Here is a 27050-nt window from a genome sequence, read left to right as displayed (position 1 = left end):
CTCTCTCTCTCCAGGTGACTGGTAACAACCTCTCTCTCTCTCTCTCTCCAGGTGACTGGTAACAACCTCTCTCTCTCTCTCTCTCTCTCCAGGTGACTGGTAACAACCTCTCTCTCTCTCTCTTTCCAGGTGACTGGTAATGACCTCTCTCTCTCTCTCTCCAGGTGACTGGTAACAACCTCTCTCTCTCTCTCTTTCCAGGTGACTGGTAACGACCTTTCTCTCTCTCCAGGTGACTGGTAACAACCTCTCTCTCTCTCTCTTTCCAGGTGACTGGTAACGACCTCTCTCTCTCTCCAGGTGACTGGTAATGACCTCTCTCTCTCTCTCTCTCCAGGTGACTGGTAACGACCTCTCTCTCTCTCTCCAGGTGACTGGTAACGACCTCTCTCTCTCTCCAGGTGACTGGTAACGACCTCTCTCTCTCTCTCTCCAGGTGACTGGTAACGACTTCTCTCTCTCTCTCCAGGTGACTGTTAACAACCTCTCTCTCTCTCTCTCTCTCTCTCTCTCTCTCTCTCTCTCTCTCTCTCTCTCTCCAGGTGACTGGTAACAACCTCTCTCTCTCCAGGTGACTGGTAACTACCTTTCTCTCTCCAGGTGACTGGTAACGATCTCTCTCTCTCTCTCTCTCTCTCTCTCTCTCTCTCTCTCTCTCTCTCTCTCTCTCTCTCTCTCTCTCTCTCTCTCTCTCTCTAAGGAGTCAAGGAGTCAAGGAGAATACCTGTGAGGTAAGTTGTCAAGGAGAGATAACAGAGTTTGATGTGTGAAGGAGTCCAAGAAAAAAAATAATAGTATGACGCACATAAACAAATGGGGGGAGGCGAGATTTTCTTCTACATGGTTCCTACAGAACACTGAGAATTGCAACGTCATGTTATCATCGGCTGTGTTGTGATAATATTGTATAGGAAAGATCTCCACGTGACAAAAAAATAAAACAAAATAAAAACAAAAAAAACAAAGACAGAAAGTTGAGAAACGTGGTTAAGGCGGGCAGGGGGGTTGGGGGGGGGTTACGTGGGGTTGCAGGGGGGAAAGGGATGGGGGGGGGGGGGGGGGGGGGTTAACGGGGGGGAGAGGGGGGGGGGGGGGGGGGGCATGCAACGCAGCCGGATAGCTGGGTGGGGCCAATACTGCTGAGTGAGATTGATCTGAATCCTCTTGGCTGGCAGGCTGTGTGTTGCCCAGTGCAGGGGCTGTTGGCAGCGTGGCAGCGCAGGGTGGAGTGCGGGCCAGCGGGTGCCAGGGTGCCAGGGCAGAGGGCAAAAGCCTATTGAGAGGCAGTGTGACGGACACAATGGGAGCGACAGACTTGCTGCATCAACAGGCTTTTTGCTGCTGTGGCCAGAAATAAACCATAAATACCCCCGGCGGCCTCCACTGAGCGCTCGCCAGGCCTACGCCCTCACTCTCATAGACAAACAGAAAAAGAGAGAAAGGTAGAGAGAGAGAGAGGAAGAGAAAAACACGGAGAGAGTGTGGCTCGTACGTTGTGCAGAGAAGCACAAGCCGTCCAGGTAAAACAAAGACTCCCTCACCCTCCCTCCCTCCCTCCCTCTCCTCAGTAGGTCTTCCTCTCCTCCTCTACCTCCTCAGTAGGTCTTCCTCTCCTCCTCTACCTCCTCAGTAGGTCTTCCTCTCCTCCTCTACCTCCTCAGTAGGTCTTCCTCTCCTCCTCTACCTCCTCAGTGGGTCTTCCTCTCCTGCTCTCCTCCTCTCCCTCCTCAGTAGGTCTTCCTCTCCTGCTCTCCTCCTCTACCTCCTCAGTAGGTATTCCTCTCCAGCTCTCCTCCTCAGTAGGTCTTCCTCTCCCACTCTCTCCTCCTCTACCTCCTCAGTAGGTCTTCCTCTCCCACTCTCTCCTCCTCTACCTCCTCAGTGGGTCTTCCTCTCCCACTCTCTCCTCCTCTACCTCCTCAGTAGGTCTTCCTCTCCCACTCTCTCCTCCTCTACCTCCTCAGTAGGTCTTCCTCTCCTCCTCTACCTCCTCAGTAGGTCTTCCTCTCCTCCTCTACCTCCTCAGTAGGTATTCCTCTCCCACTCTCTCCTCCTCTACCTCCTCAGTAGGTCTTCCTCTCCTCCTCTACCTCCTCAGTAGGTCTTCCTCTCCTCCTCTACCTCCTCAGTAGGTATTCCTCTCCCACTCTCTCCTCCTCTACCTCCTCAGTAGGTCTTCCTCTCCTCCTCTACCTCCTCAGTAGGTCTTCCTCTCCTCCTCTACCTCCTCAGTAGGTCTTCCTCTCCTCCTCTACCTTCTCAGTAGGTCTTCCTCTCCTCCTCTACCTCCTCAGTAGGTCTTCCTCTCCTCCTCTACCTCCTTAGTAGGTATTCCTCCTCCTCTACCTCCTTAGTAGGTCTTCCTCTCCTCCTCTACCTCCACAGTAGGTCTTCCTCTCCTCCTCTACCTCCTCAGTAGGTATTCCTCTCTAGCTCTCCTCCTCTACCTCCTCAGTAGGTCTTCCTCTCCTCCTCTACCTCCACAGTAGGTCTTCCTCTCCTCCTCTACCTCCTCAGTAGGTCTTCCTCTCCTCCTCTACCTCCTCAGTAGGTCTTCCTCTCCAGCTCTCCTCCTCTACCTCCTCTGTCTTCCTCCTTGTGTTTGCTCTGTGGTAGTGTTTTGCATTGCCTGTAATCAATGTGTTATGCTCACATGAATGAGGACCAGAGCTCCAGTGTGTGTGGGGGGGGGGGGGGGGGGGGACGGACCTGCAGAGGCACAGTAAGCGAAGGTGCACAGAGGTGTTGCTTCTGATGAATATGGAATTAAATCTGACCCCATTTTCCTTTGGTGGTATCGTTATAATGAGCTAACGAATTGGAGCAATGACAAACTAAAACTAAAATCAAAACCATTACCACGTATTGAGAACGAGTGAGCAAATATTACTGTAGTAATAGCAAGTTACTGTGTAAATGTCTTGTTCTTGTGTGAGGTTTTAGTTTCAATGCATTGTTTTCCTCTCGTGGCCGTTTGTCCACATAGTGTAACATTATCAGTACTTATGTCATAATTAACCCTTTCACTACCACACTACAGACGGTTAACCCTTTCACTGCCACACGACAAAGGGTTAACCCTTTCACAACCACACTACAGACGGTTAACCCTTTCACTACCACACTACAGAAGGTTAACCGTCTGTACGTGTGGTTGTGAAATGGTTAAACCATTTTCAAACCAATGGCGTCGTCTGAAGAGAACGCCACCCACTCCATATGAACCTCGACAACCTCGTTCTGAAGAAGCAGTGGTCGTCATTGACCTCATTCAATGTAGAAATATTGTCCTTGTCAATTCTTCCCATACTTATGTCACTGGAGTGGGTTATAGATGAGGCTTTAGTTGTCTACTAGTCCTCTAATGTTGGCTTCCTGACTTGTACCCTGTAGAAGGACCATGTCTGATCACCAGGGAGCCCCTGACCAGCTGCCAGCTGGCAAAAGCCAAGGAGGAGCTGGAGTCACATACAAGGTACCAGATATAATACAATATACTAGCCTACTGTATACTTAAAAGAACACGCCAACATTTTGAGAAATTAGCTTATCGTCTTCTCCAGAGAGAGACAAGAAGATAGATACCAGTTCATCATACTTCATACTTGTTCTTACATTCTGTCCTGTTCCCGACTTGCAGTTGGTGGCCTTCGAGTTCGAGAACTTCTCTGGTAAGAAGTTTGAGTTGACCGTCGAGTCTAAGGATGTGGTGGAGAAGCTGGAGAGGGTTGGCTCAGTCATCGTGGAGTCAGGACCGTGAGTAGACACTAAATACACTTCACTTTCCTTCACAGTCAATCTAATTTATTTGTAAATGTCCCCATGGGCCGGACAAGTCAAGACGAAACATCACAATAAATCAAGAACAAAAAACCCACCATGAAATCCAAAATAAATGTCAAATAAATAAATGCAACACTCCCAGACATACCCCAGCGAAGGTAAGGAAAAACTCACAAAAAACCTAGCAATAGGAAAAAAGCACCACAGCTAATGTGGAGGAGAGAAACCTTAGAAGGGCCGTTCAAGGGGGGATCCCCCTTCTTGGATGTCGGTGATAGTAGTTTTGGATGGATGATCGATGGGTGGAGAATAAAACAGGCGAAATAGTTGGTATGTATGTACATATACGTGTATAGAACACAAATATGTACATGCAATAGCAACTGGGGTACATAAGAACATTTTTGAAAGATTTAAATAGAATAGAGCTAAGAGCAACAACAATAAAAGAGAAAACACAATCACTCTACTCACTGTGATTGAGTAGATTTTTCAAGTGACTGATTTAAAAACCTTTTCTTTTTTTTCTACTTGTCCTGAGTAGTTGAGTGTGTCTTTAGTCTGCTACTATTTTACTTTTACTCTTTCTAGACAAGTATGCATACTCTATCTCTACGCTTACTCTAAGCGTGCCACCATGTAGCTTTGGGGGGAGAAAAAACGTCATTGTAGCTTGGAAAACTCCAACATTTTGGGAAATTAGCTTATTTGCCATCTACCCTGGAGTTAGACAAGAAGATACATACCCTTTTTCTTCTCTGTGCATGCAGTAGGAAGACGCGCACCATTAGCCTAGCTTAGCGTCAGTCACTGGAAGTAGGTTCCTCCATTAGCCTAGTCCCAACGTCTTCCTACTCCTACTGCATGCACAGAGAAGAAAAAGGTATGTATCTTCTTGTCTAACTCCAGGGTAGATGGCAAATAAGCTAATTTCCCAAAATGTTGGAGTTTTCCTTTAATATTAGTATTGATATGTATTGTCACAAGAGAAGAATGGGATCTGGTTGGCAACAACCACCTAAATGCATTATTGAGTCAAGCATATTTCAAGTATTTCTAAACTTTCAAGTATTTCTAACTATTGCAGAGGTAATATTTTCATCCCAAAACTAAACAGCGCAGCTTTAGGTACAGTAACTACTTCTGCACGAGTAATGGTACTCTGTCCACTTCTGTCGGTTAACAGTTTGCCGACACATTCATGCCGCTCTTTGCCAAGTTGATTCTGGTTTAGAGATGAAGGAAGTGTAATATAATCTTTTTCTTTTCCTTGTGAAAGATTTTACAACCTTTGTGAGTCATTCATTTTAAGATTGACAGAAAGAATCCCAGACGTTTCTCTATTAAGAGGAAGAACAATTCCAAAATTATTATTATTATTATTATTATTTACATTTAGTCATTTAGCTGATGCTTTTGTCCAAAGCGACTTACAGATTGTGAACAACATGTCAGCAGGAGGGGGACATCTCTGGCAGGCAGCTAAGGGTCAAACAGTGTCCCTCACACAAACAGAACTTGAGTGCTACACTCTGAGTGCATAGTAGTATAGACATTATTAGTATGCTAGGTAGTAGTAGAGCCATACTAGCATGGTACAGGTAGTAGGTAGTAGTATAGGGATAGTAGAATAGTGCACAGACAGTAGAGATAGTAGTCAAGCACATAATAGTAAAATAAATGTCAAAATATTTTGTTTTTGTTTGAAAACTGAAAATATTACATTGTTGTAAACTGCATTGGCAATACTGTTTTTTTATGGTATTTTCTGCTTTATTGTGGATAGGACAGTTTGGAAATTGGGAGAGAGAGATGGGGAGAACATGCAGCACACCGGGGCGACCGAATACTGTTAATTGTTTGACACTCATGTCAAGCACCTTTGAATTTGAATATACAGCGTAGTGCCCATTCTTCTCGTCCTCAGCTGGGTGGGCTTTGAGCGTCCAGGCTTCGCAGGGGAGCAGTTTGTGTTGGAGAAGGGAGAGTTTCCTCGCTGGAGCACCTGGACCAACATCCAGAGCAACCACAGCCTGAGCTCCTTCCGGCCCCTACGAGTGGTACGTGTTCAGGATGTCGCTCAGGATAGTGATGTACTAGTTTAAGTCATTTGCAGTCTTTTCGGACAGTATTTTTCATATTTTCAATTACGACCTTACGACTTACCACTTGCTGTCAGAAGGTCTCGTTGAGTCTTGGGTGTCCTACTCAATCGACCCTGCGTCACCTATAGGGGCCAGTCTTTATTTTCTTTTATTTGTTGACAAAACCCGGGCCATGATTTAGCTCCGCCTGTTTTATAAACGTATGCATTTACAAAGTTATTTTTTCTCTCTTTAATTTAATTTCATTCTTAATTACATCAATATTGTGATGTCAGAACAGTATTATGTTTGTTACCTATTGTTATTACCAGTAGCCTACTATGAGTAACAGAGAAGGACAAACAACGTCCCATGGATTCCATTTCTTATGGATTGTGAGATTCTTACTGGAAAGTCTGTGGGTCGCTGAACCCTCAATGTGGTGCACTTGTCAAGATGTGATTAGTTAAACACACAATCCTGCTGGTTCTACCTCCTCCAGGACAGCGCAGAACACAAGCTGAACCTGTTTGAGGAGGCCAGCTATGCAGGCAGAAAGATGGAGATCGTGGACGATGACATCCCCAGCCTGTGGGTACATGGCTTCCAGGACCGGGTGGGCAGCGTCAAGGCTATGAACGGAACGTAAGTTTGTGCCTGTCGTCCCTTTTAGTCAGAAATGTCACAGCAGAGCGACGGCTAAATTAATCTAAAAACAAATTCAAAGCAATTTCTCACACGAAGGGGTTCCCAGCCAAATGTGAAACTGTTTAGGCCTCACACAACAGTGGGTTCTGTGAAGGAGGCAAGCAGAATGATGAGGGGAAAGGAGTGAGTAAAAAAACTGAGTATTCAGTATTCAATCTGAGATTCAGTCTGATAAACTCTGTCTGTTTCCGCTTTCAGCCAAAGGCACGAGGCTCAATCCTAAGAGTTGTTCCACATTCCTTTCTCTCATCGTGTTCTTTTTTTGCCTCCTTCACAGAGCTCATTGCTGTGGGAGGTGTAAAGCCGGGGGTTTTCAAAGCGTTTCAAATAGCAACACATCTCTGTGGTCATAATGCATATGATTTCTCTCTCTTTCTGTCTCTCTGTCTCTCTCTCTCTCTCTTTCTCTCTCTCTCACACACACACACACACTCTCTTTCTATCTCTATCTCTCTCTCACACACACACACACACACACACACACACACACACACACACACACACACACACACACACACACACACACACACACACACACACACACACACACACACACTCTCTCTCTCTCACACACACTATCTCTCTCTCTTTCTGTCTGTCTGTCTCTCTCTCTCTCTCTCTCTCTCTCTCTCACACACACACACACACACACTCTCTATCTCTCTCACACACACACACACTCTCTCTCTCTATCTTTCTATCTCTATCTCTCACACACACACACACACACACACTCTCTCTCTCTCTCTCTCTCTCTCTCTCACACACACTATTTCTCTCTCTCTCTCTCTCTCCCTCTCTCTCTCACACGGTGCTGATTGGTTAGTGGAAATATAAGGAAAATTTGATTATCATTATTCTGGTGGTTCCTGCTAGCCTCTGGGGGACCCCTGATGGACCACAACCCCTGCCGTTTAAAGGAACACACCAACATTATGGGAAATGCGCTTACCATCTTCTCCAGAGTCAGACAAGAAGATAGATACCAATTTCCTCCCTGTGTGTTCAGTAGAAAGCTATCTGGCTACAAGCTAGCCTAGCTTAGCACAAAGAACAAAGAACAAGGCTAGCGGTCCGTATCTGCTTCCATTAATTTTTGCTAAACTAGGCTAGCTTGCAGACGGATAGATTTCTACTGAATTTGCAGGAAATGTAAAGGACATTTCTTTCAAAGTATTGGAATCTATTATAAATGGTGTCATTTTACACTGGTTTCCGAAATTGGGGAGAATATCTTCTCACTGTGTGCCTGACGTGAGCGTTGGGAATTTACAATCCTCTCTCTTCTCTCCCTGAAGGTGGGTGGGATACATGTATCCAGGCTACAGGGGGCGCCAGTATGTGTTTGAGCATGGCGACTTCAAGCACTGGAACGAATGGGGAGCCAATGCACCTCTGATCCAGTCCGTACGACGTGTGAGGGACATGCAGTGGCACAAGAGAGGGTGTTTCACCGCCCCTGCCCCGACTCCTGCCCCCAACCCCGTCCCCAACCCTGTCCCCGTCCCCAACCCCAACCCCAACCCTAAACCCAACCCCGAGCCTACTCCTAACCCCAACCCTAATCCCAACCCCGCACCTCCAGCTCCACCTGCATCCGCGGGAACAAGCTAGGCTCCCATCAGCATCTTACCTCCTTCCAGAAGGCCACTGAAAAAACTATAAACTTGTAATTGACAGAGATGAACCACATATCTTGGTTGCAAATAAAGGCTTCGGCCCTTGGGTTATCCAAACGTTGACTGTGTGTTATTTTGGAGTGTGCTGCTATATATTTGAATTAAGACTATTGGTAATAATGTTGCCTGTTGTCAATAAAACATAATTTCTTGAACATTCTAAAGACCAGAGAAGAGATTATTGTACAATCATGTAATGAATACACCTTATAAATAGCCCAACTACTGTACATACATAAAGCCAATCAGCAATACAAATCCACATAAGAAATTATGTAAAGTTTGGCCCCAGTTTGAAGCTAGAAAGCTAGCTATTTTGTTACTCTTGGAGATGGATGTTCTAAAAAATATTCCTTTATTGATACAGTTCAAACCAATATGCCTTTGTCAGGGTTACATGACAAAAGAACAACAAAGCTTAAATGGGAACTATGTCCAATTTCAGAATTCATGTTATTCCTACGGTCTATAGGACAGTCCAAAAGTATTAGTGAAAACTAACAACCCTCTCCCTAATCCAAAGACTAGAGTGCTAAAACTCAAACTTGTGATGTCATCAGGTATAAAGTCTGGAGCTGCTCCATAGACAATGAATTGGGAAATATTTTATAGATGACACTGAGAACACCCAGGAGGATGATCTATGTATATGGAATACGGATACATTTTCCGCTTCTGAACAGAGAACACTACTATAGAATAAAGCTCATTTGGGTATAAGAACTCAAAATATTCTGTGGGTCCACAAACACCAATTAATTGTCAACGGAGCAGCTCCAGACTTTATACTTGATGACAAAGGTTTGAGTTTTATTTCTGTGGTTTCTGGCTTTTGGGAGAGAGTAGCTCATGTTCACAAATATTGACTGAACTTTCCTGGGTAATGGAAATATAACATATTGGTATTCTTGGTATTTGTGTGGTGTTCTCCATTAAAAAGTTAGTCGTAGCGTGGTGATTACGCCGCAAGGCAAACACACAACAAAAGCACTACTACCCTACTGGCACACACTGGTACAAAGACAATGCTTGTGAAGAGCTAAGCTAATGCTACTCAGCGAGCTAAGCTCGCGACACACTCGATTACTCTGTTCAGTGTACAAAACATGCAAGAAGAAATACACACACTTGGTAGGTATTACCACCACCACTACAAGGGACTCCCCCAAACCTGTCACTAGCGGGGTGCTGTGGGTGCTCCGACACGTTGCCAATGGGGGACCATGGGAACATACAAGAGGGGAAGCTAAAATAGGCTGCCTGTCAATACCTATGCTAGTGCTAAAAACAACAAAGGTGATGGGGAAGGGAAGGTACAAACAACGGGGAGGCAAGTTACTAAAAACAGGGGAGGGGCAACTTGAATTTAAAAGCTCCACTGTCAGTGAAACATCAGCCCGAAGGCAACTTAGCCACAGCTAGCCCACATGATAACCTCCAATACTGTGAATGGGGTAAAGGCTACCAGTGGAAATCTTGCATCTCGAACCAACCTTCTCCAGTCTTGCAGGGAATATAGGTCAATCTATCGAGGGAGAGCTGGCATGAGTGGCACATTCACAGTTCAATATCCAACACCAACACTGGTCTGCCTTGCCATATCTCCTTCCTGGTTTTTATTTCCAAGGCTTAGGCCAGTGATGTCATCATCTTCCCATAGGAAAGCCGGAAAGGCAGCAGAAGGAGGGGGAGAAGGGCAGCCACAAAAATATTAGCTGCTAGCTACTAGTAGGGGCAGTTTGTGCTAATTATCTGAAGAAAAAAAAATACAGGGTTTCTTTTCTAGAAAAAAATCTGGAAAAGGGGCGTTGTCTTATTTTCAGGGCCTTAATAAATGTCATTATACATTCACAACAGATCACAACATCTACCCCTATTGGACAAGCGCTCAGTTCCCCCACTGAAGCCACTCCATCGGGAGGCTGGTCGTAGGCTAATGGGCTACTCTAACGGTTAGAGACGAGCGCTAGTCTCCTTTCCTTTCCTTTCCTCATCCAATCCCCGCTGAGTGCACCTGCCCAGGAGCGTGCAGCTCCATGTGCATCCTCCCTAAGAGCCGCCTGCATCCGGCTGCTGCATCGTTGCTCTAATGAAGGGAAAAGGGGCGACAGTGGCTCAGGAGGTAGAGCAGTCGTCTGGTAATCCAGAGGTTCCCGGTTCGATTCCCGCTCCTCCCGGGCAGCGTGTTGAAGTGTCCCTGAGACACCCCTAATTGCTCCCGATGAGCAGGTTGGCACCTTGCATGGTTGCCTCCACCGTCTGTGTGTCAATGTGTGAGTGAATGGGTAAAATGTGAGGAACAAATTGTATAGCTTTGGATAAAAGCTGCTATATAAATGTACCATTTAAGGGGACCCTGAGAGGCTACCAATGGGAGCTCTATGGTCTGCTCTGGCTGAAGCCTAGGGTTTTGGCTGGTGGTATTATCAATAGGAAGGAACATAGGGCAGTGTCCACTTTTAGTCTAAGATGGTCTAAGATAGTGTAAGATGGTTGGCTTTCAAGGCCAGGAACAATTTGGACATGCTTAGTTGATATTTTGGATATTAAAGTGGCGGTCTGGAGGAGTGTTTTGCCATAGGTTTCATGGCGATACAAGCCGAATACTATCTGTACAGTGTCTAATCTATATAGCCTATGCACTCCAACAAACAGCATTTGTACGATATAGATTAGTTTAAATACGAACTGTACTGTATATTTGTAGATCTGGTATGTCATGAATGAATGAATGAATGAAAACTTTATTTAACAGATTGCAGAATGGGTACAATACAGTACGGCTCAATACACACAATTGTTAAGGGGATGCAGACCAGAGAAAGACGTTTGTCTTGTTTACATCAGGGTCCCCCATTTTCATTTCATATTGACATTTATGACATACTCAACATACATGACATTTATGGCATAGGGACATATAGGTATTTAGTACTGATACATTTGTGACATATACGGTATTCAAATATACAGTACTGTTACTCATTGATCCTGACAGAGTATATACATATGATGGGGAGGGGACTGTACATTAGGAGGGGGTGGGTGGGTGGGAGAGAAATATACATACGGCGGGGAGAGAATATATACATGCGGTGGGGAGGAGACTGTCTATTAGGAGGTGGTGGGGGTGGGGGGTTTGGACATTTACCGTGGCCAGTTTCGAATTGCAGACTCCCGTAGGTGCTCTTTAAGAGCAGTTTTGAATGTGTGTAGGGATTCACATTCCTTTACAGCTTTGGGTAGGGTGTTCCACATTGATGTGGCATAATTGCGAAACGTGTTTAGTCCCTTGTTTGAGCCGAATCTGGGTTTAACATGATTTGTTGAGCTTCCTCTGGTGTTGTGGTCGTGGTATTCACTGACCTTTGGGAAGTATTTTGACATGTACATGGGTACCATAGTCGTATAGTGTATCTTGTAGACCAGGCCCATTGCAAGTTGCTGTACTCTGTCGTCTACTCTAAGCCATCCTAGGTTGTCAAAGTGGGCAGGGGTGAGGTGGGTTCTAGGAGTAAGGTCAAGCAGTAGTCTGACTAGTTTGTTTTGTGATGTTTGTAATCTTGTTTTTAGCGCCTTTGAGGTGCATTGGTACCATGAGGTGCAAGCATAGTCGTAGTACCCTTGAATGAGTGCTCCTGCCAGAGTCTTCAAGGTATTCTTGTTTACCAGAGAGGAGATCCGGTACAAGAATCTAGTTCGTTGGTTGACTTTTTTTTATTACATTGGATGCCATTTTGTCACAGGAAAGATTTTCCTCTAGGATGGAACCCAGGTAGGTAATTTCATCTTTCCTTGTGACAATATTGTCACCGACTGTAACTGAGAAGCCGTCGGTCTTGCTGAGTTTGTTATTTGAACCGAAGAGAATGGACTCTGTTTTGCCCATGTGTAATGATAGTTTGTTATCAGCGAGCCATATGCAGATTTTGCCTAGTTCCGAGCTGAGTTTTTTTTCCATACATGTCTAGATGCAACAGTTACTGTCTACGATGTATGTCATATATGATGAATTGAAAATGGGGGACCCTGATGTAAACAAGAGGAAAGTCTTTCTCTGGTCTGCATCCCCTTAACAATTGTGTGTATTGAGCCGTACTGTACCCATTCTGCAATCTGTTAATAACATTTTCAATCAATCAATCAATCAATCAATCAATCAATCAATCAATCAATCAATCAATCAATCAAACCGTTCTTTTATTTTGAAAGACTGCGAGCGGAAGTCACGTGGTCGCTGCTGCTAGGGGAACAGCGTCCTCCTCCTCCTCCGTCATCATCACTCTGACGGCCGCTGGGACGAACGCGCAAAATTTGAAAGTTGTCCGGAAATATATATAGTTCACGTTATAGTTAGAGAGACTCGTTGCTTGTTTTGCAATTTTGCCAATGTCGTATTTTAACGTCAAAAGAAGACCGATATAAACCCTTGACACTCCGGTAAGTCACCTGGTAAGTCCGTAACCGACACTGTATTTGACTACATTGTTGAATCTCCGGTGTAGGAGTGTGTTGTTTTGGGGATAACGTTATGCTAACGCTAGCTGTTACTGTAGATGTCATTGTTGACCCTTTGTACCGAAGAACCATAAATCCGTTTTGACATTACTTTGGGACAGTCGGTGTATTTGAGTTGTGTAGTTAATCTAAATCACTTGAGTGTTAACGTGAGAAACCACTCAACCGTCGCTGTCGTTAGGTTACTTTAAACCGTCACATTAATAACAGTTACAATAATAAGGTGACTCTTTTATCCAAAGCGACTTACAAGTTATGTACAACAACAAGTCAGCAGGAAGGGTTCTCCTGATGAATTGAAAATGGGGGACCCTGATGTAACGACAAACGTCTTTCTCTGGTCTGCATCCCAAATTGTGTGTATTGAGCCGTACTGTATTGTACCCATTCTGCAATCTATTAAATAAAGTTTTCATTCATTCATTCATTCATTCACATACAGGAAGAACTATGTAAATTTAGGTCTATTTTTGAATGTGACGTCAGTTGTTGTCTCACTTTTTCCTCGCGTCAGTTTGACAGATGGTTTGGTCCAAGCAGTAGCATGGTTGACTTTCACAAAAATAAGACTATTTCTAAATGTCACCCATTCGATATTATGACACAGAGCATTCTAGCAGTTTATTTCATATTCATTGTGAAGATGATGCATATTTGCTCCATCTAAAATATGTTCACCTCTAGTGGACCCAGTTCACGCAGCCTAGAGCGAAGCTGCGTCTGTTCGCGTCCTCAGTTGACTTTGTATGCATCACCCCCGCCTCTAAATTTCGCTTGGCATTCCCAAAATGCAAGGTGCTTCTAGCTAGATATACGTGTTTAGGAGAGCAGCTACACTATCGCATTCCAGAAATAATGAACGCACCTGTGTAGTATTTACAGGGAGCTGTATCGACTACAGCAGGCCCCCCAGCCCCAGGAGCCTTGACTAATTGGCTTTCACTATTCCCTTCATGTTATCACAATGATCAATGGTATGGAGAAGATGATCACATCTAACTAACAACCCAAATCTTCCCAGGTGGGGGTCCCTGAGACCACATCTTATCAAACGGGGGTCTGCAGCCTAATGTGTATCAATTTGGGGTCCTTGACGTGAAAACAGTTGAACTACTATAGACTACACTAGACTAGGCCCCCGGTAAATGTCCAAACCCCCCTCCCACCCAACCCCTGGCCTCCAATGTACAGTTGCTTCCCCCTCGAATGTATTTCCTTTATGATCTCTTTCTCTTAAACAGTACTGTATATTTGTATATCTTGTATGTCATACATGTCTGGATGTAACAGTACTGTATATTTGTATATCTTGTATCTCATAAATGTCATGATGAATTGAAAATGGGGGACCCTGATGTAAACAAGACGAAAGTCTTTCTCTGGTCTTCTGCATCCCCTTAACAATTGTGTGTATTGAGCCGTACTGTATTGTACCCATTCTGCAATCTGTTAATAAGGTTTTCAATCAATCAACCCTTCAGCACGGGTAAATTCATAACCTCACGTGTCCAGAGAAACTGAACTGATTGCATCATGATCTATGTTGCACGGAGCCTTCAGTTCTCTGGACCTAAAGGTTTCTCTATAGAGTTATTCCTGACTGTATCGGGATTGGCCGTATACTGGAGGGTGCACCAGTTATTCCTGACTGTATATGGCTAGGGATTGGCTGTATACTGGAGGGTGCACCAGTTATTCCTGACTGTATATGGCTAGGGATTGGCTGTATACTGGAGGGTGCACCAGTTATTCCTGACTGTATATGGCTAGGGATTGGCTGTATACAGGAGGGTGCACCAGTTATTCCTGACTGTATATGGCTAGGGATTGGCTGTATACAGGAGGGTGCACCAGTTATTCCTGACTGTATATGGCTAGGGATTGGCTGTATACAGGAGGGTGCACCAGTTATTCCTGACTGTATAATATGGCTAGGGATTGGCTGTATACTGGAGGGTGCACCAGTTATTCCTGACTGTATATGGCTAGGGATTGGCTGTATACTGGAGGGTGCACCAGTTATTCCTGACTGTATATGGCTAGGGATTGGCTGTATACAGGAGGGTGCACCAGTTATTCCTGACTGTATAATATGGCTAGGGATTGGCTGTATACTGGAGGGTGCACCGGCCAAATGGCTGCTAGGTCGCCATAAAACCGGTCATTTACCAACCTAATCTGTCTTTTGGTTTAGGTTATCAGATGTGAAGAAATCATGTTCAAGTTCAAATACCTGAGTCAGGGAAACATGAAAACACTGTCCTCCTCCGTGGACCAACTCACCAGCCGAAGCTCCCGACTCAACCACCTATGTCAGGTGAGTTACTCCTTTGTAGACCTGGGGAGTCTCGTGTTGCTTACCAGCCTGCTTCCTCTGCTCTGTACCACAAGGATCTTCTCAAGGTAGCTGATTCCACGTATTAAATTTGTTCTGACATTTGATGGGAGCAGAATTGAGAGCATAATAATGAAATGATTGCGTTTAGAAAATTGAGGAAAAACAAGAAGAAAAGTCATGGGTACAAGACTGTACCTAGAGATCACATGGTCTAGGAATATAGGACGCATAGACTGTGAGGACGGACAGTCTGTAGTCCTTTTCTTTCCATAGTCCAGGACTCCAGGCATAGTCCAGCTCTTTGATCCACCAGCCTCCTTTGGCCAGAGAGCATGCCTAGCCTATTGTACACAAACTCTAGGTATACATGGACAGAAGAATTGAGAGGTATACATGCGGACATGCCTATGTGGATGAATGCTGAGGGATCTGTCTGCTATTGCATCATTTTTCCCTTTTCCAATTCTCTACGGCGTAGACGGAATGGTGAACTTTGACACGTAGCCTAATGATTTTTATTTCCACTTTTCAAGCTATTTAACTTGACTAATGGGGATCAGAAAAAAGTATATATATATATTAAAATCCTTAGATTGATCTTTCAATAGAAGCCTTTTTTCAGTGGATGTGTAAAGATTATTATGTGTCATTTCCAGTGCACCTCCCATCCTGCAGGTGTCTTTAGTTTGCCTTGCGCTGAGTTTCTGCTGTACTACCACCACAGAAACCAAATGACTGGCCCTCTGAAACCAGCGCCATTAAGCCAAATTGAATTTGATACTGAATCTAAATCAAATGGAATTGGGACCTTGTGAGTTGAAAATCAAAATTGAATTGAATTGGGTAATTAGTCCTGATACCCAGTCGTATTGATTGACGCTGGTGTTTGTCTCGCCTCCCATTCCCTGAAGTGGCTCTTGTCCTTTGCCAGGTCGCCGTTGTAAATAATAATTTGTTCCTAAGTGAAATAAAGGTAGAAGAAAAAATAAACTATTGGATGAGCGCTTTAGACTCAAAATATTCATTATTTCACAAGGAACTGCATCTGTAAGTCAAAGATTACAAACACAATAGCTATTGTATTTATATATACCCCCCCCCAGGTTGAGAAGCACTGATTTATACAAACGTTTCTGCAATAGGCTGCAATACTACAGACTACTTTCATACACGTGTCATGGAAGTGTAAACACAGCTGCAGCCAATAACATTAATAATGGATGTTTTAGCTGCAGCTGTATTACCCTGCTATGATGGGTCTGGGAAAAGGGTCCCATCAGTATCCCTGAATAAACGGTTAGTAATGTTAAGTTCACTTCTACTGCAGCCATTACGGTAATCTGTATAAAGTGAATGGGCGCTGTTGTTGCGCGTCACTGGTTTCGGACTGGAGGAAGGCTGTGGCCACTACGCTGTGGAGCGTGAAATAAACATGAATGAAAGATAACGGTTGTCTTATTTGCAGCTTAACATGGCTCCAGTTACTGATTTCATCTTGTTTAGCCTTATCAAATGATACACCCTCTGTTCCTAATACATCATTGTTTTCTTGGCTAAATCCGACTCCACAAGTAATGCTTAGTCAAATGGGTGGCAGACTTAAAATTACAATACTATTCTCATTATTATTATTATTATTATTATTATTATTATTATTATTATTATTATTATTATTATTATTATTATTATTATTATTATTATTATTATTATTATTATTATTATTATTATTATTATTATTATTATTATTATTATTATTATTATTATTATTATTATTATTATTATTATTATTATTATTATTATTATTATTATACGATTGTCATTATGTTGTTTTCCACCATTAACTTGTTCTAGAAGAGGCTTTAACTCCATGTGTTGTTGTGTGTCGCCCTCAGGGTCGGGTGAACCTGTGCGGCCAGCAGGGAGGCTGCACTCTGGGCCGAGAGGAGCTGCTGGAAGCTCTTCTTCTGCTCTACCAGGAGTGCAGCTCCCCACAACTCATGAGAATACAACATGTCGCCAACTTTGTCAATAAGTGTAAGGGTGCCTTGATGCATTACACACACAAACACACACACAAATGTTACAAAATAAACTTTTTCATACTATTTGTACGATGTTCAGTTATATATATTAATGTATTATTATAAATTTGTGTGTGTGTGTGTGAGACAGTCTCAGAGGTCGTCTGTGAGCTCCAGGACCTACAGCCTAAGGTGACGGACTTCGAGGTGCGGGCGGTGGTGGGCCGTGGGCGATTCTCAGAGGTCCAGGTGGTCAGAGAGAAGGCGTCAGGTGACGTCTGTGCCTTGAAAGTCATGAATAAGATGGTTCTACGCACTCATGAAAATGTAAGAACATCTCATCTATATTACATCAAAAATATTCAACTATGTTGAACTGAAATATTTCAAGTTTTATTATTTTTTTTGCTGTGACCAGCAGCTCTATAGGTCACTGTCAGTTGATTGGTTGATTGGTTGGTTGGTCGGTCGGTCAGTTGGTCCAAAAAGATTTCCCCACCCTCTAGCGGCCACAGGTTTCATCCTAGGAGGCTAGGTAGAGGCCTTAGGATGCTAGGTAGAGGCCCTAAGTAGAGGCCTTATGAGGCTAGGTAGAGGCCCTAGGTAGAGGCCATAGGAGGCTAGGTAGATGCCCTAGGTAGAGGCCCTAGGTAGAGGCCTTAGGAGGCTAGGTAGGTAGAGGCCTTAGGATGCTAGGTAGAGGCCCTAGGTAGAGACCTTAGGAGGCTAGGTAGAGAGGCCCTAGGTAAAGGCCCTAGGTAGAGGCCCTAGGTAGAGACCTTAGGAGGCTAGGTAGAGGCCCTAGGTAGAGACCTTAGGAGGCTAGGTAGAGAGGCCCTAGGTAAAGGCCCTAGGTAGAGGCCCTAGGTAGAGCGAGGGCGTGACGCCTCGATTCATGTTTGCATTTCCAAATTGTGCCAACAACATGTCGCCCACTTTGTGTAGAGTATTGATAAGGAAGGAATACTGTATGCTGTTACATGATTGGAGAGACCTGCTGCAGACAGAGTTGAGGTAACGTCCGAAGGATCCGCCCCTTCCTGACAAAAGAAGCCACCCAACTCCTCGTCCAATCAACCGTCATCTCCCGCCTTGACTACTGCAACGCATTGCTCGCTGGCCTCCCGGCCACTGCCACTAAGCCTCTTCAACTCATTCAGAACGCAGCAGCCCGCCTGATCTCAAACCTACCGAAGTCGGCCCATGTCACCCCACTTCTTAGGGACCTGCACTGGCTCCCCATTGCTGCACGAATCCGCTTCAAGGCCCTCGACCTAGCATACCGTGCGGCAAAGGGAACCGCTCCCGCCTACCTCCGGTCAATGGTCTCTAAATACACACCCTCAAGACCTCTACGCTCTGTATCTTCTGGCCGCCTCAGACCTACTCCTATCCAAGCTCCGGGAGGGTCATCAAAGAGAAGTCGCCTATTCTCAGTCCTTGCCCCACAATGGTGGAATGAACTACCCACCCCAGTTAGGACAGCCGAAACACGTCCAATCTTTCGCTGTCGACTAAAGACGCACTTCTTCAACCATTATCTGAATAATTTTTCTTTTTTTTACAAAAATAAAATCTAACCCTAACTAACCGTACTGTCATGCACTTGTCCTAATAAACTAACCTACACTGTAGCACTCAACACTTTGATGAACATTGTTGCTCAGCTGATAGAGTTGTGCCCTTCCTGATGGCTTGTCGTACAGAACTTGTAAGTCGCTTTGGATAAAAGCGTCCGCTAAATGACTAAATGTAAATGTAAATGTAATGTAATTATTACAAATGGTAACTGATACGTATTAAGCATCGGGTATATTACTGCGGCAGGATTTAACCCACAGTCCACGAGCATCAGTACCCCAGTGGCTGAAATTCCTCAACCAGAACACCAGCTGGATGACTGTCCTCCAAGGTGGAGGGAGGTTGAGGAAGCAGTGAGGAAGGCAAGGGCAGCTTCAGCTCCAGGACCAAATGGAGCTCCATACCGGCTGTATTAAAAACTCTCCAAATATCTTACGCTTTCTGTGGAGGCAAATGAAGGTGATGTGGATGAAGCAAACCATCCCAAAAGCATGGCGAAGAGCAGGGGGAGTGGTAATCCCCAAGGAGAAGGATGCCTCAAACATCGATCAATTCCGGCAGATCAACCTGTTGAATGTTGAAAGGAAGGTCTTCTTTAGCATTGTTGCTAAAAGGATGACAACATACCTGAAGCAAAACAACTTGATTGACACATCTGTGCAGAAGGCCGGCATTCCTGGTTTCTCAGGATGCTTGGAACATACAAGCATGATATGGCACCAAATCCAATCTGCCAAAAGGGAAGGAAGAGACCTGCACGTCTTATTCCTGGACCTAGCCAATGCTTTTGGATCCATCCCCCATTCTCATCTGGACAGCCTTCAACTTCTTCCACATTTCAAATACCATCACAAACCTGGTGAGAAATTACTTCCAAGATCTGCAATTCTGTATCAAAACAACAGAATACACAACATCATGGAAATCTTTGGAAGTGGGAATAATGGCTGGATGTACCATCTCCCCACTAGCCTTCACCATGGCAATGGAAGTGGTCATTCGAGCCTCCAAGTGGGTTGTGGGAGGAGAACGTCTGCAATCTGGACAGCGTCTACCTCCTATTCGCGCCTACATGGATGACATGACCACCTTGACCTCAACCATAGCATGCACCAAACGTCTGCTGGGAAAGCTTCATGCCAACATTACATGGGCACGGATGAAGTTCAAACCCAGCAAATCCAGGAGCATATCCATCGTCAAAGGAAAACTCGTGGACCAGAGGTTCCACATCAAGGATGCACCCATTCCTTTGGTGTCAGAACTGCCAGTCAAGAGTCTAGGGCGATGGTACAACGCAAGCCTCAAATACTCAGACCAGAGTGATCAGCTAAGGCAGACCTTGGCATTGTACGGCCCGCGGGATGATTCTGACCGGCCCGCGAAAGATTACATAATAATAATTTTTTTTTTAAAAATATATATTTCTTTTACATTTTTATTTTATTATTTTTACTTTTAACTTTTTTCTTTTCATGTCAACGTTCACACGCACAATATACGCTTAGGAGACATGCTCAAAAGATGTTTGTTCTCTTTGGATCCACCTACATATGTGAACAGACATTCTCAGTCATGACGTTTACCAAGTCTAGGTACAGATCCTCTCTCACTGATGAACATCTGGCAGCTGTGCTTCGCATCTCCACCTCAGACATACAACCTGACTTTGATGGACTTGTTAAAGCTCAACAGAGACTGGATTTCTCACACTGAATGAAAAAAAAAGAACCGAAGAACACTAAAATGTATTGCCACACGGCCTGGCCGTGTGGCAATAAAAGAAACTTGAAACTTGAAGTGAAATGGGACACTTGATATTTTTTTTAATTTTTTTTGCACAGTTCTGAAAACATTAAATGTTTAATATAGGCATGTAAAGTAAAAAAGGCTACAAAACTGGGACACTTTTCTTTACACAGTTCAGTGACATGTCTTGTTTATTTTTGCTATAAGATGATGTGATGTCTTTAGAAAGCTAAGGAAATCCTTGTTTCAATAGTATATGAAACTCAAAATGCCCTTTGTTATTAATGTTTCACATTTTGTTTATCATTTTGGAAATACATTTTATTTGAATAAATGATATTTTTGAAAGCTAACCTCACCTTTTAATTGCCAAATAATAACATACACTCTTACCAGGGGTCAAAACAATGCAATTTACTGCTTTTTATATAGAAATAAAATGTATATTATGCATAATTGAGTTTGGAATTTTGGCCCGGCCCCCCAACATATTTTCAGTTGCTCATTCGGCCCCCTGGGAAAAATAATTGCCCACCCCTGGGCCCTGAGCTAAGGGAAGAAACCATCAAAGGCCTTGTCAGCATAGACAAGACCTTGCTCCCTGGAAAGTTGAAACTTTGGTGCCTGCAGTTTGGATTGCTCCCCCGCCTGATGTGGCCTTTAACGGTCTACGAGATCCTAGTGATGCACGATATATCGGCGGCCGATATGGCAGTTTTTTTACACATCGGTACCCATCCGATATCAAGATAGGGCCGATATGTTTTTTTTTATATTTTTTTCTTTTCTTTTTACATGTTTTGGCCTTAAATGTTTCAAAATATCTGTCATTTCTGAAAATAAGTTACAAAAGTAAATAGCTCTTTATTTGATTATCATAAAGTGTTTTCTATACAGAGATATCGACATCGGTAAATATCGGTATCGGCCAGAACTGCAATATTAATATCGGTTATCGGTATCGGCCACAATTTTCACATCTGTGCATCCCCATGACCAAAGTGGAGAAGCTGGAGAGGACAGTCGGTTCATACATCAAGAAGTGGCTTGGCCTCCCGCGTTGCCTCGGCAACATCGGCTTGTATGGACACGGGGCCCTGGAATTGCTCTAGCCTCAGAGGAGTTTAAATGCACCAAAGTGAGGCTGAACATGACCCTGACTGAGTCTCAAGATGAAGTGATCCGAGCGGCTGCTCCCAGACTGGCAACTGGGAGGAAATGGATCCCATCTGAGGCCGTACAGCAAGCAAAATCTGCTCTCGGGCATGGAGACATTGTAGGACAGGTGCAGCATGGAAGAGGTGGGTTTGGACTTGGGACAAGTCGACCCACATGGCACAAGGCAACATCAACCCAGAGGAGAAGGCGGTCAGGTGGCGTAGCGGAGATTGTGCTCGTCACCAATGCAAGAGGCTGCGGTCTCGACTCCCGGAGAGTCAGCATTGCCTTGGCTCGGGCTGATCGCTATACTAACTCGTTTGGCTGAGTTAGGGGGAGGGGAGCCGTGGGTGGGTCCTGGGCGTTGTGGACAGCGACCCCTACAGTTCGGTCGGGGCGCCTGCTCAGCAAGGGTAGGATCTGGAGAGAGGTAGTGCGACCTTCCACACGTTACACTCTCCCGGTGAGAATCTGCGCGGCCAGGCTGGCTGCCGGCTGGCTGCACATGCGTCGGAGGAAAGCATGCGACAGTCTCCGGCCTCTTGGACCAACAGTAGGGGAAAGTGCGCAACAACCAGGAAGGGGGTTGGGAATTGGCATAACGACTAACAGTGGGATGGGAGAAAAATCAGAAAAAATAAAGAGGGGGAAAAAGATAATAAAAAGAAAAAAAAACAGGAGAAAGCTGGTGGTGGCTCAGGTTCGGCAACAAGAGGAGGCAGACAGATGCGCAAAGGCAGTCTCACAGTCCAAACAGGGCCAGTGGACTAGCTGGGAAAACCTGGAGCATCGTAAGCTCACATGGAAGGATCTTTGGGAGATGGAAGGAAGCCAAATCAGCTTCATCATCAGAGCCACCTATGATGTTCTTCCCACGCCCAAGAACCTAAACCAGTGGTTTGGAGAAGATCCTTCTTGTGCGCTTTGCCAAACCCCCGCAACACTGAGGCATATCCTCACTGGCTGCAACACCAGTTTGTCCCAAGGGCGCTGCACCTGGAGACACAACCAGGTCCTAAGACAACTGGCGATCACCCTGGAAGGAAGGAGAACTACCAACAATGCCCTCCCTCCCCCAATGCCTAGACATGCAAACACCACTTCCTTTGTAAGAGCAGGACAGCTCCCAGCAAAGCCATCTGCAAGAGTAGAAGCAACCCTCCTGGACACTGCCCGGGACTGGAGAATGCAGGTTGACTTAGACCAGAAACTCATCTTTCCACCTGAGATCATTACAACCAACATCAGGCCGGACCTGGTCTTGTGGTCAACCTCTCAGAAGTCTGTGTTCATTGTGGAACTAACTGTACCATGGGAGGCTGCAGTTGGTGAAGCATATAAACGTAAACTGAAGTACTCCGACATAGCAGCCCAGGCAGAACAACGCGGCTGGCATGCCCAGGTGCTTCCGGTTGAGGTCAGGTGTAGAGTATTTGTTGCCATGTCTGTCCACAACCAAGCTTCTCAAGGGGATGGGAGTGCGAGGACAGGCGTTCCGACAAGCTGTCAGAGGCTGCCGAACGAAGCAGCAGATGGCTATGGATTAAGAGAAAGGACCCCAACTGGGCTGCAAAATGACCACCGAGGGGTAAAAGCAGAGGGGGGCACACCTGGGACACCAGGTGTTGCCGTTGAGCCCTTCGGAGGTGTCGTGGGCCTGTCAACGAAACACCAATGAAGGAGGGTGCCCACTTGAAGACCCCAGTGAAGCTTTTACCACTACCCCATTCACTACCAAGTGCTGATTATCTAAGGGATTGTACTATCTAGTCCTATAAGCTCAACTGTGCATTGTTATTGCTATGGCTATGCTCTTTTAAGATGTGTTCTAAAAATAGATTTAGATTTAAAAATAGAGCACTACTGTAGTAACTCATGCGAGTACTCGCTCTGGGAGAACATTACTTGTGGCCATCCCTACCTGATCACACACAGCATGCAGTGTTGGAAAGGCCCAATGGAGAGAGCGATGGAGAGCGATCTGAATTCACACTGGTGCTTCCAGGCATGTGATTATAGAACAGAGGGATCATCTCAGTCAGAATAATACATGAGATGGTACAGAACAGTACAGCCGGAGATCTGAAGATCAACTTGTATGAGGAAGAAATGCCTTGATGAGCTCCTCGTGGACACGAGAAACATGGTGTTTTAGCCTCCCGTGTGTCGTGTATTCTATATTCTCCAACAGACCAGGACCAGTTAAGCCTAGAATTCCGACATTCTTCTTATATCTCTCCATGATAGGCGAGTTTGCAGGCGTCGCAGCCATGATTTGCCACCAATGTCTGGCTTGACTAGTATTGAACCAAGGCCCTATTTAAACATTGTGATGTTGACTAGTACTGAACCCAGGCTCTATTTAAATATTGTGATGTTGACTAGTACTGAACCCAGGCCCTATTTAAACATCATCTGGCATGATGTTGACTAGTACTGAACCCAGGCCCTATTTAAACATTGTGATGTTGACGAGTACTGAACCCAGGCTCTATTTAAATATTGTGATGTTGACTAGTACTGAACCCAGGCCCTATTTAAACATCATCTGGCATGATGTTGACTAGTACTGAACCCAGGCCCTATTTAAACATTGTGATGTTGATGAGTACTGAACCCAGGCCCTATTTAAACATTGTGATGTTGATGAGTACTGAACCCAGGCCCTATTTAAACATTGTGATGTTGACGAGTACTGAACCCAGGCTCTATTTAAACACTGTCTGAGTGTCTGGCATGATGTTGACTAGTACTGAACCCAGGCCCTATTTAAACATTGTGATGTTGATGAGTACTGAACCCAGGCTCTATTTAAACATTGTGATGTTGACTAGTACTGAACCCAGGCCCTATTTAAACATTGTGATGTTGATGAGTACTGAACCCAGGCTCTATTTAAACATTGTGATGTTGACTAGTACTGAACCCAGGCCCTATTTAAACATTGTGATGTTGACTAGTATTGAACCCAGGCCCTATTTAAACATTGTGACCTAGGTAGAGGCCTTAGGTACTTAAGACATTGTACTGCTGTCTTGTTTAATCTCAGATAGTGTTCAGGTCTCATGTCTTCTTGTCTCATCTCAGGTGGCGTTCAGGTCTCATGCTGTCTTCTTGTCTCATCTCGGGTGGTGTTCAGGTCTCATGCTGTCTTCTTGTCTCATCTCAGGTGGTGTTCAGGTCTCATGCTGTCTTCTTGTCTCATCTCAGGTGGTGTTCAGGTCTCATGTCTTCTTGTCTCATCTCAGGCGGTGTTCAGGTCTCATGCTGTCTTCTTGTCTCATCTCAGGTGGTGTTCAGGTCTCATGCTGTCTTCTTGTCTCATCTCAGGTGGTGTTCAGGTCTCATGCTGTCTTCTTGTCTCATCTCAGGTGGTGTTCCACCAAGACGAGCGGAGGATCCTGACTCTGAGCAGCAGCCCCTGGATCCCACAGCTACTCTACGCCTTCCAGGACAAAGAGCACGTCTATCTGGTAAGACTGTGCCCTGTACATATGGAAGATGGACTGAAATCACTGTTGTAGGGCTTGTCCTTCTTGACCTAAGAAATCCAACCGGTAGATAGTCATAGGATGTTGTTGACTTATCCATAATAATAATAATAATAATAATAATAATAATAATAATACATTTAAAGATTCAGTATAATGAAAATCTTGTTTTTCAATCAGAAGGTATGTCAACATAAATGACCCAAAAGGTTAGAGCTGCTGTGAAAATTATGACAAATAATTTTATTTACAAAAAAAGAAATGACTACAAACGATTGGTTGTTGTTGTGGTGTGACCTTCAGATTATTAAAATCTTCATCCCCACACCATTAGTGATATTCCCAACTCACTAGTGATACTCCTCCTAACTCACTAGTGATACTTCTAACTCACTAGTGATACTTCTAACTCACTAGTGATACTTCTAACTCACTAGTGATACTCCTCCTAACTCACTAGTGATACTCCCCCTAACTCACTAGTGATACTCCTCCTAACTCACTAGTGATACTCCTCCTAACTCACTAGTGATACTTCTAACTCACTAGTGATACTTCTAACTCACTAGTGATATTCCCAACTCACTAGTGATACTCCTCCTAACTCACTAGTGATACTTCTAACTCACTAGTGATACTTCTAACTCACTAGTGATACTCCTCCTAACTCACTAGTGATACTTCTAACTCACTAGTGATATTACCAACTCACTAGTGATACTCCTCCTAACTCACTAGTGATACTCCCAACTAGGCTTTTGAATAAAACGGAGAAGTCCTTGAGTACATGAGGATAATGTAAATGTAGCGGCTGTAATTGCAGGGATTGACACTAAGGTCAAGTACAGGTCATGTTCACTTGCCTGAAAAATAAAAAGGTCCCAAAATAGTCCATTATAAACAATAATGGGTACAATTTTTAATAACTTTTCATTTTAATATTATTTAATGCATGTTGCATCCCTCTACCTCAAGAGGGCACCAATGCATTATTTCCCAGCACCTTCTCTTCCTCTCTGGGTGAGATACACCCATCGTGTAGGGGTGGGGGAAAAGATCGATACTGCAATATATTGCGATATTTTCGCGTGCCGATATTATATCGATACAGTGCCGCTGTACGATACAGATATAATACAAATAAATCCGTTTTCTTGTTTTTCTCCCAAATGTTTAAAAATTAATTAAATAATTTTTTCCAATATTAACTGTCTATACTGTTGGTGGGAGACAACAATCTATGATCAGAATTATAATTTGTATTCATTCCCTCATTTGGCTCATCTTCTAGCGAATAATATATTGGTGAAATTAAACTATTAGTCATTTAGCTGGAACGCCCTCTAGGACCCCTGCAGGTCCCCGGAACCCATTTTGAGAATGGTAAATGATAATGTTCAACCTATTCAGTTAATTTTGTGCTTTACATGTCTATTCAAGAGCTACGCTTCGGACCACACTCCACCCTCCACCCCCCCCCCCCCCCCCCCCCTCCCCCTCCTGAAAACTCATTCACTCCCTTTGGAGTTAACCCCCCCTTACCCCCCCACTCTCCCTCTCCATGCTTCCTCATCCAAGCCTTGGTCAAAATGGAAAAAATAATCTGTCTTTATCCAAGTGTGAGAGGGGGGCGCCCAGTCTCTGTTGCTAGGTAACACAGGAGAATGCTGCCGTTCATTCAGACTCCTCAGCCATTCATGAGCCAGGGACTGCACTACCGCTGCTGCTGTCACCACCAACAACAACAACACCACCAACAACAACAACAACACCAACAACAAAAACAACATCAACATCAACACCAACAACAACATCACCACCCACCACCACCACCCTAGATGTAGGCTATTAACATAGATGGAGAAGGGAACATGAAGATGTTAACCGCAGTATCGGAGATGAATCTATAATATTAATCCTATGTTACGTAACTTAATTCA

At 44.5% G+C, this 27050-nt stretch overlaps 2 protein-coding genes across 2 annotated transcripts in view; both read left to right on the top strand.

Annotated features, from left to right (window-relative positions):
• Positions 1 to 3400: 3400 nt before the first annotated feature.
• On the top strand, positions 3401 to 8189 carry crybb3 (crystallin, beta B3; the record flags this gene model as incomplete). The annotated part of the gene is made up of 5 exons (XM_084317589.1): positions 3401 to 3475; positions 3641 to 3756; positions 5711 to 5843; positions 6370 to 6512; positions 7874 to 8189. The coding sequence occupies 5 exons, from the start codon at positions 3401 to 3403 to the stop codon at positions 8187 to 8189; spliced, it is 783 nt and encodes a 260-aa protein (XP_084173715.1).
• A 4380-nt stretch (positions 8190 to 12569) lies between these two features.
• Positions 12570 to 27050, top strand: part of cita (citron rho-interacting serine/threonine kinase a) — a 165491-nt gene continuing 151010 nt past the window's right edge. The window contains exons 1-5 of the mRNA XM_084317591.1: positions 12570 to 12694; positions 14967 to 15089; positions 17003 to 17144; positions 17283 to 17458; positions 24991 to 25092. Of these exons, the coding sequence (XP_084173717.1) occupies positions 14988 to 15089; positions 17003 to 17144; positions 17283 to 17458; positions 24991 to 25092 (522 nt within the window). The 5' untranslated portion in view covers positions 12570 to 12694; positions 14967 to 14987. The remainder of the gene's footprint in view (positions 12695 to 14966; positions 15090 to 17002; positions 17145 to 17282; positions 17459 to 24990; positions 25093 to 27050) is intronic.

This window comes from Notolepis coatsorum (assembly GCF_963971535.1).
Source record: "Notolepis coatsorum genome assembly, chromosome: 6".
NCBI classification, from domain to species: domain Eukaryota; kingdom Metazoa; phylum Chordata; class Actinopteri; order Aulopiformes; family Paralepididae; genus Notolepis; species Notolepis coatsorum.
The sequence above is the reverse complement of the archived record's forward strand: the minus strand, read 5'-3'. Positions and strand labels throughout refer to the sequence as shown.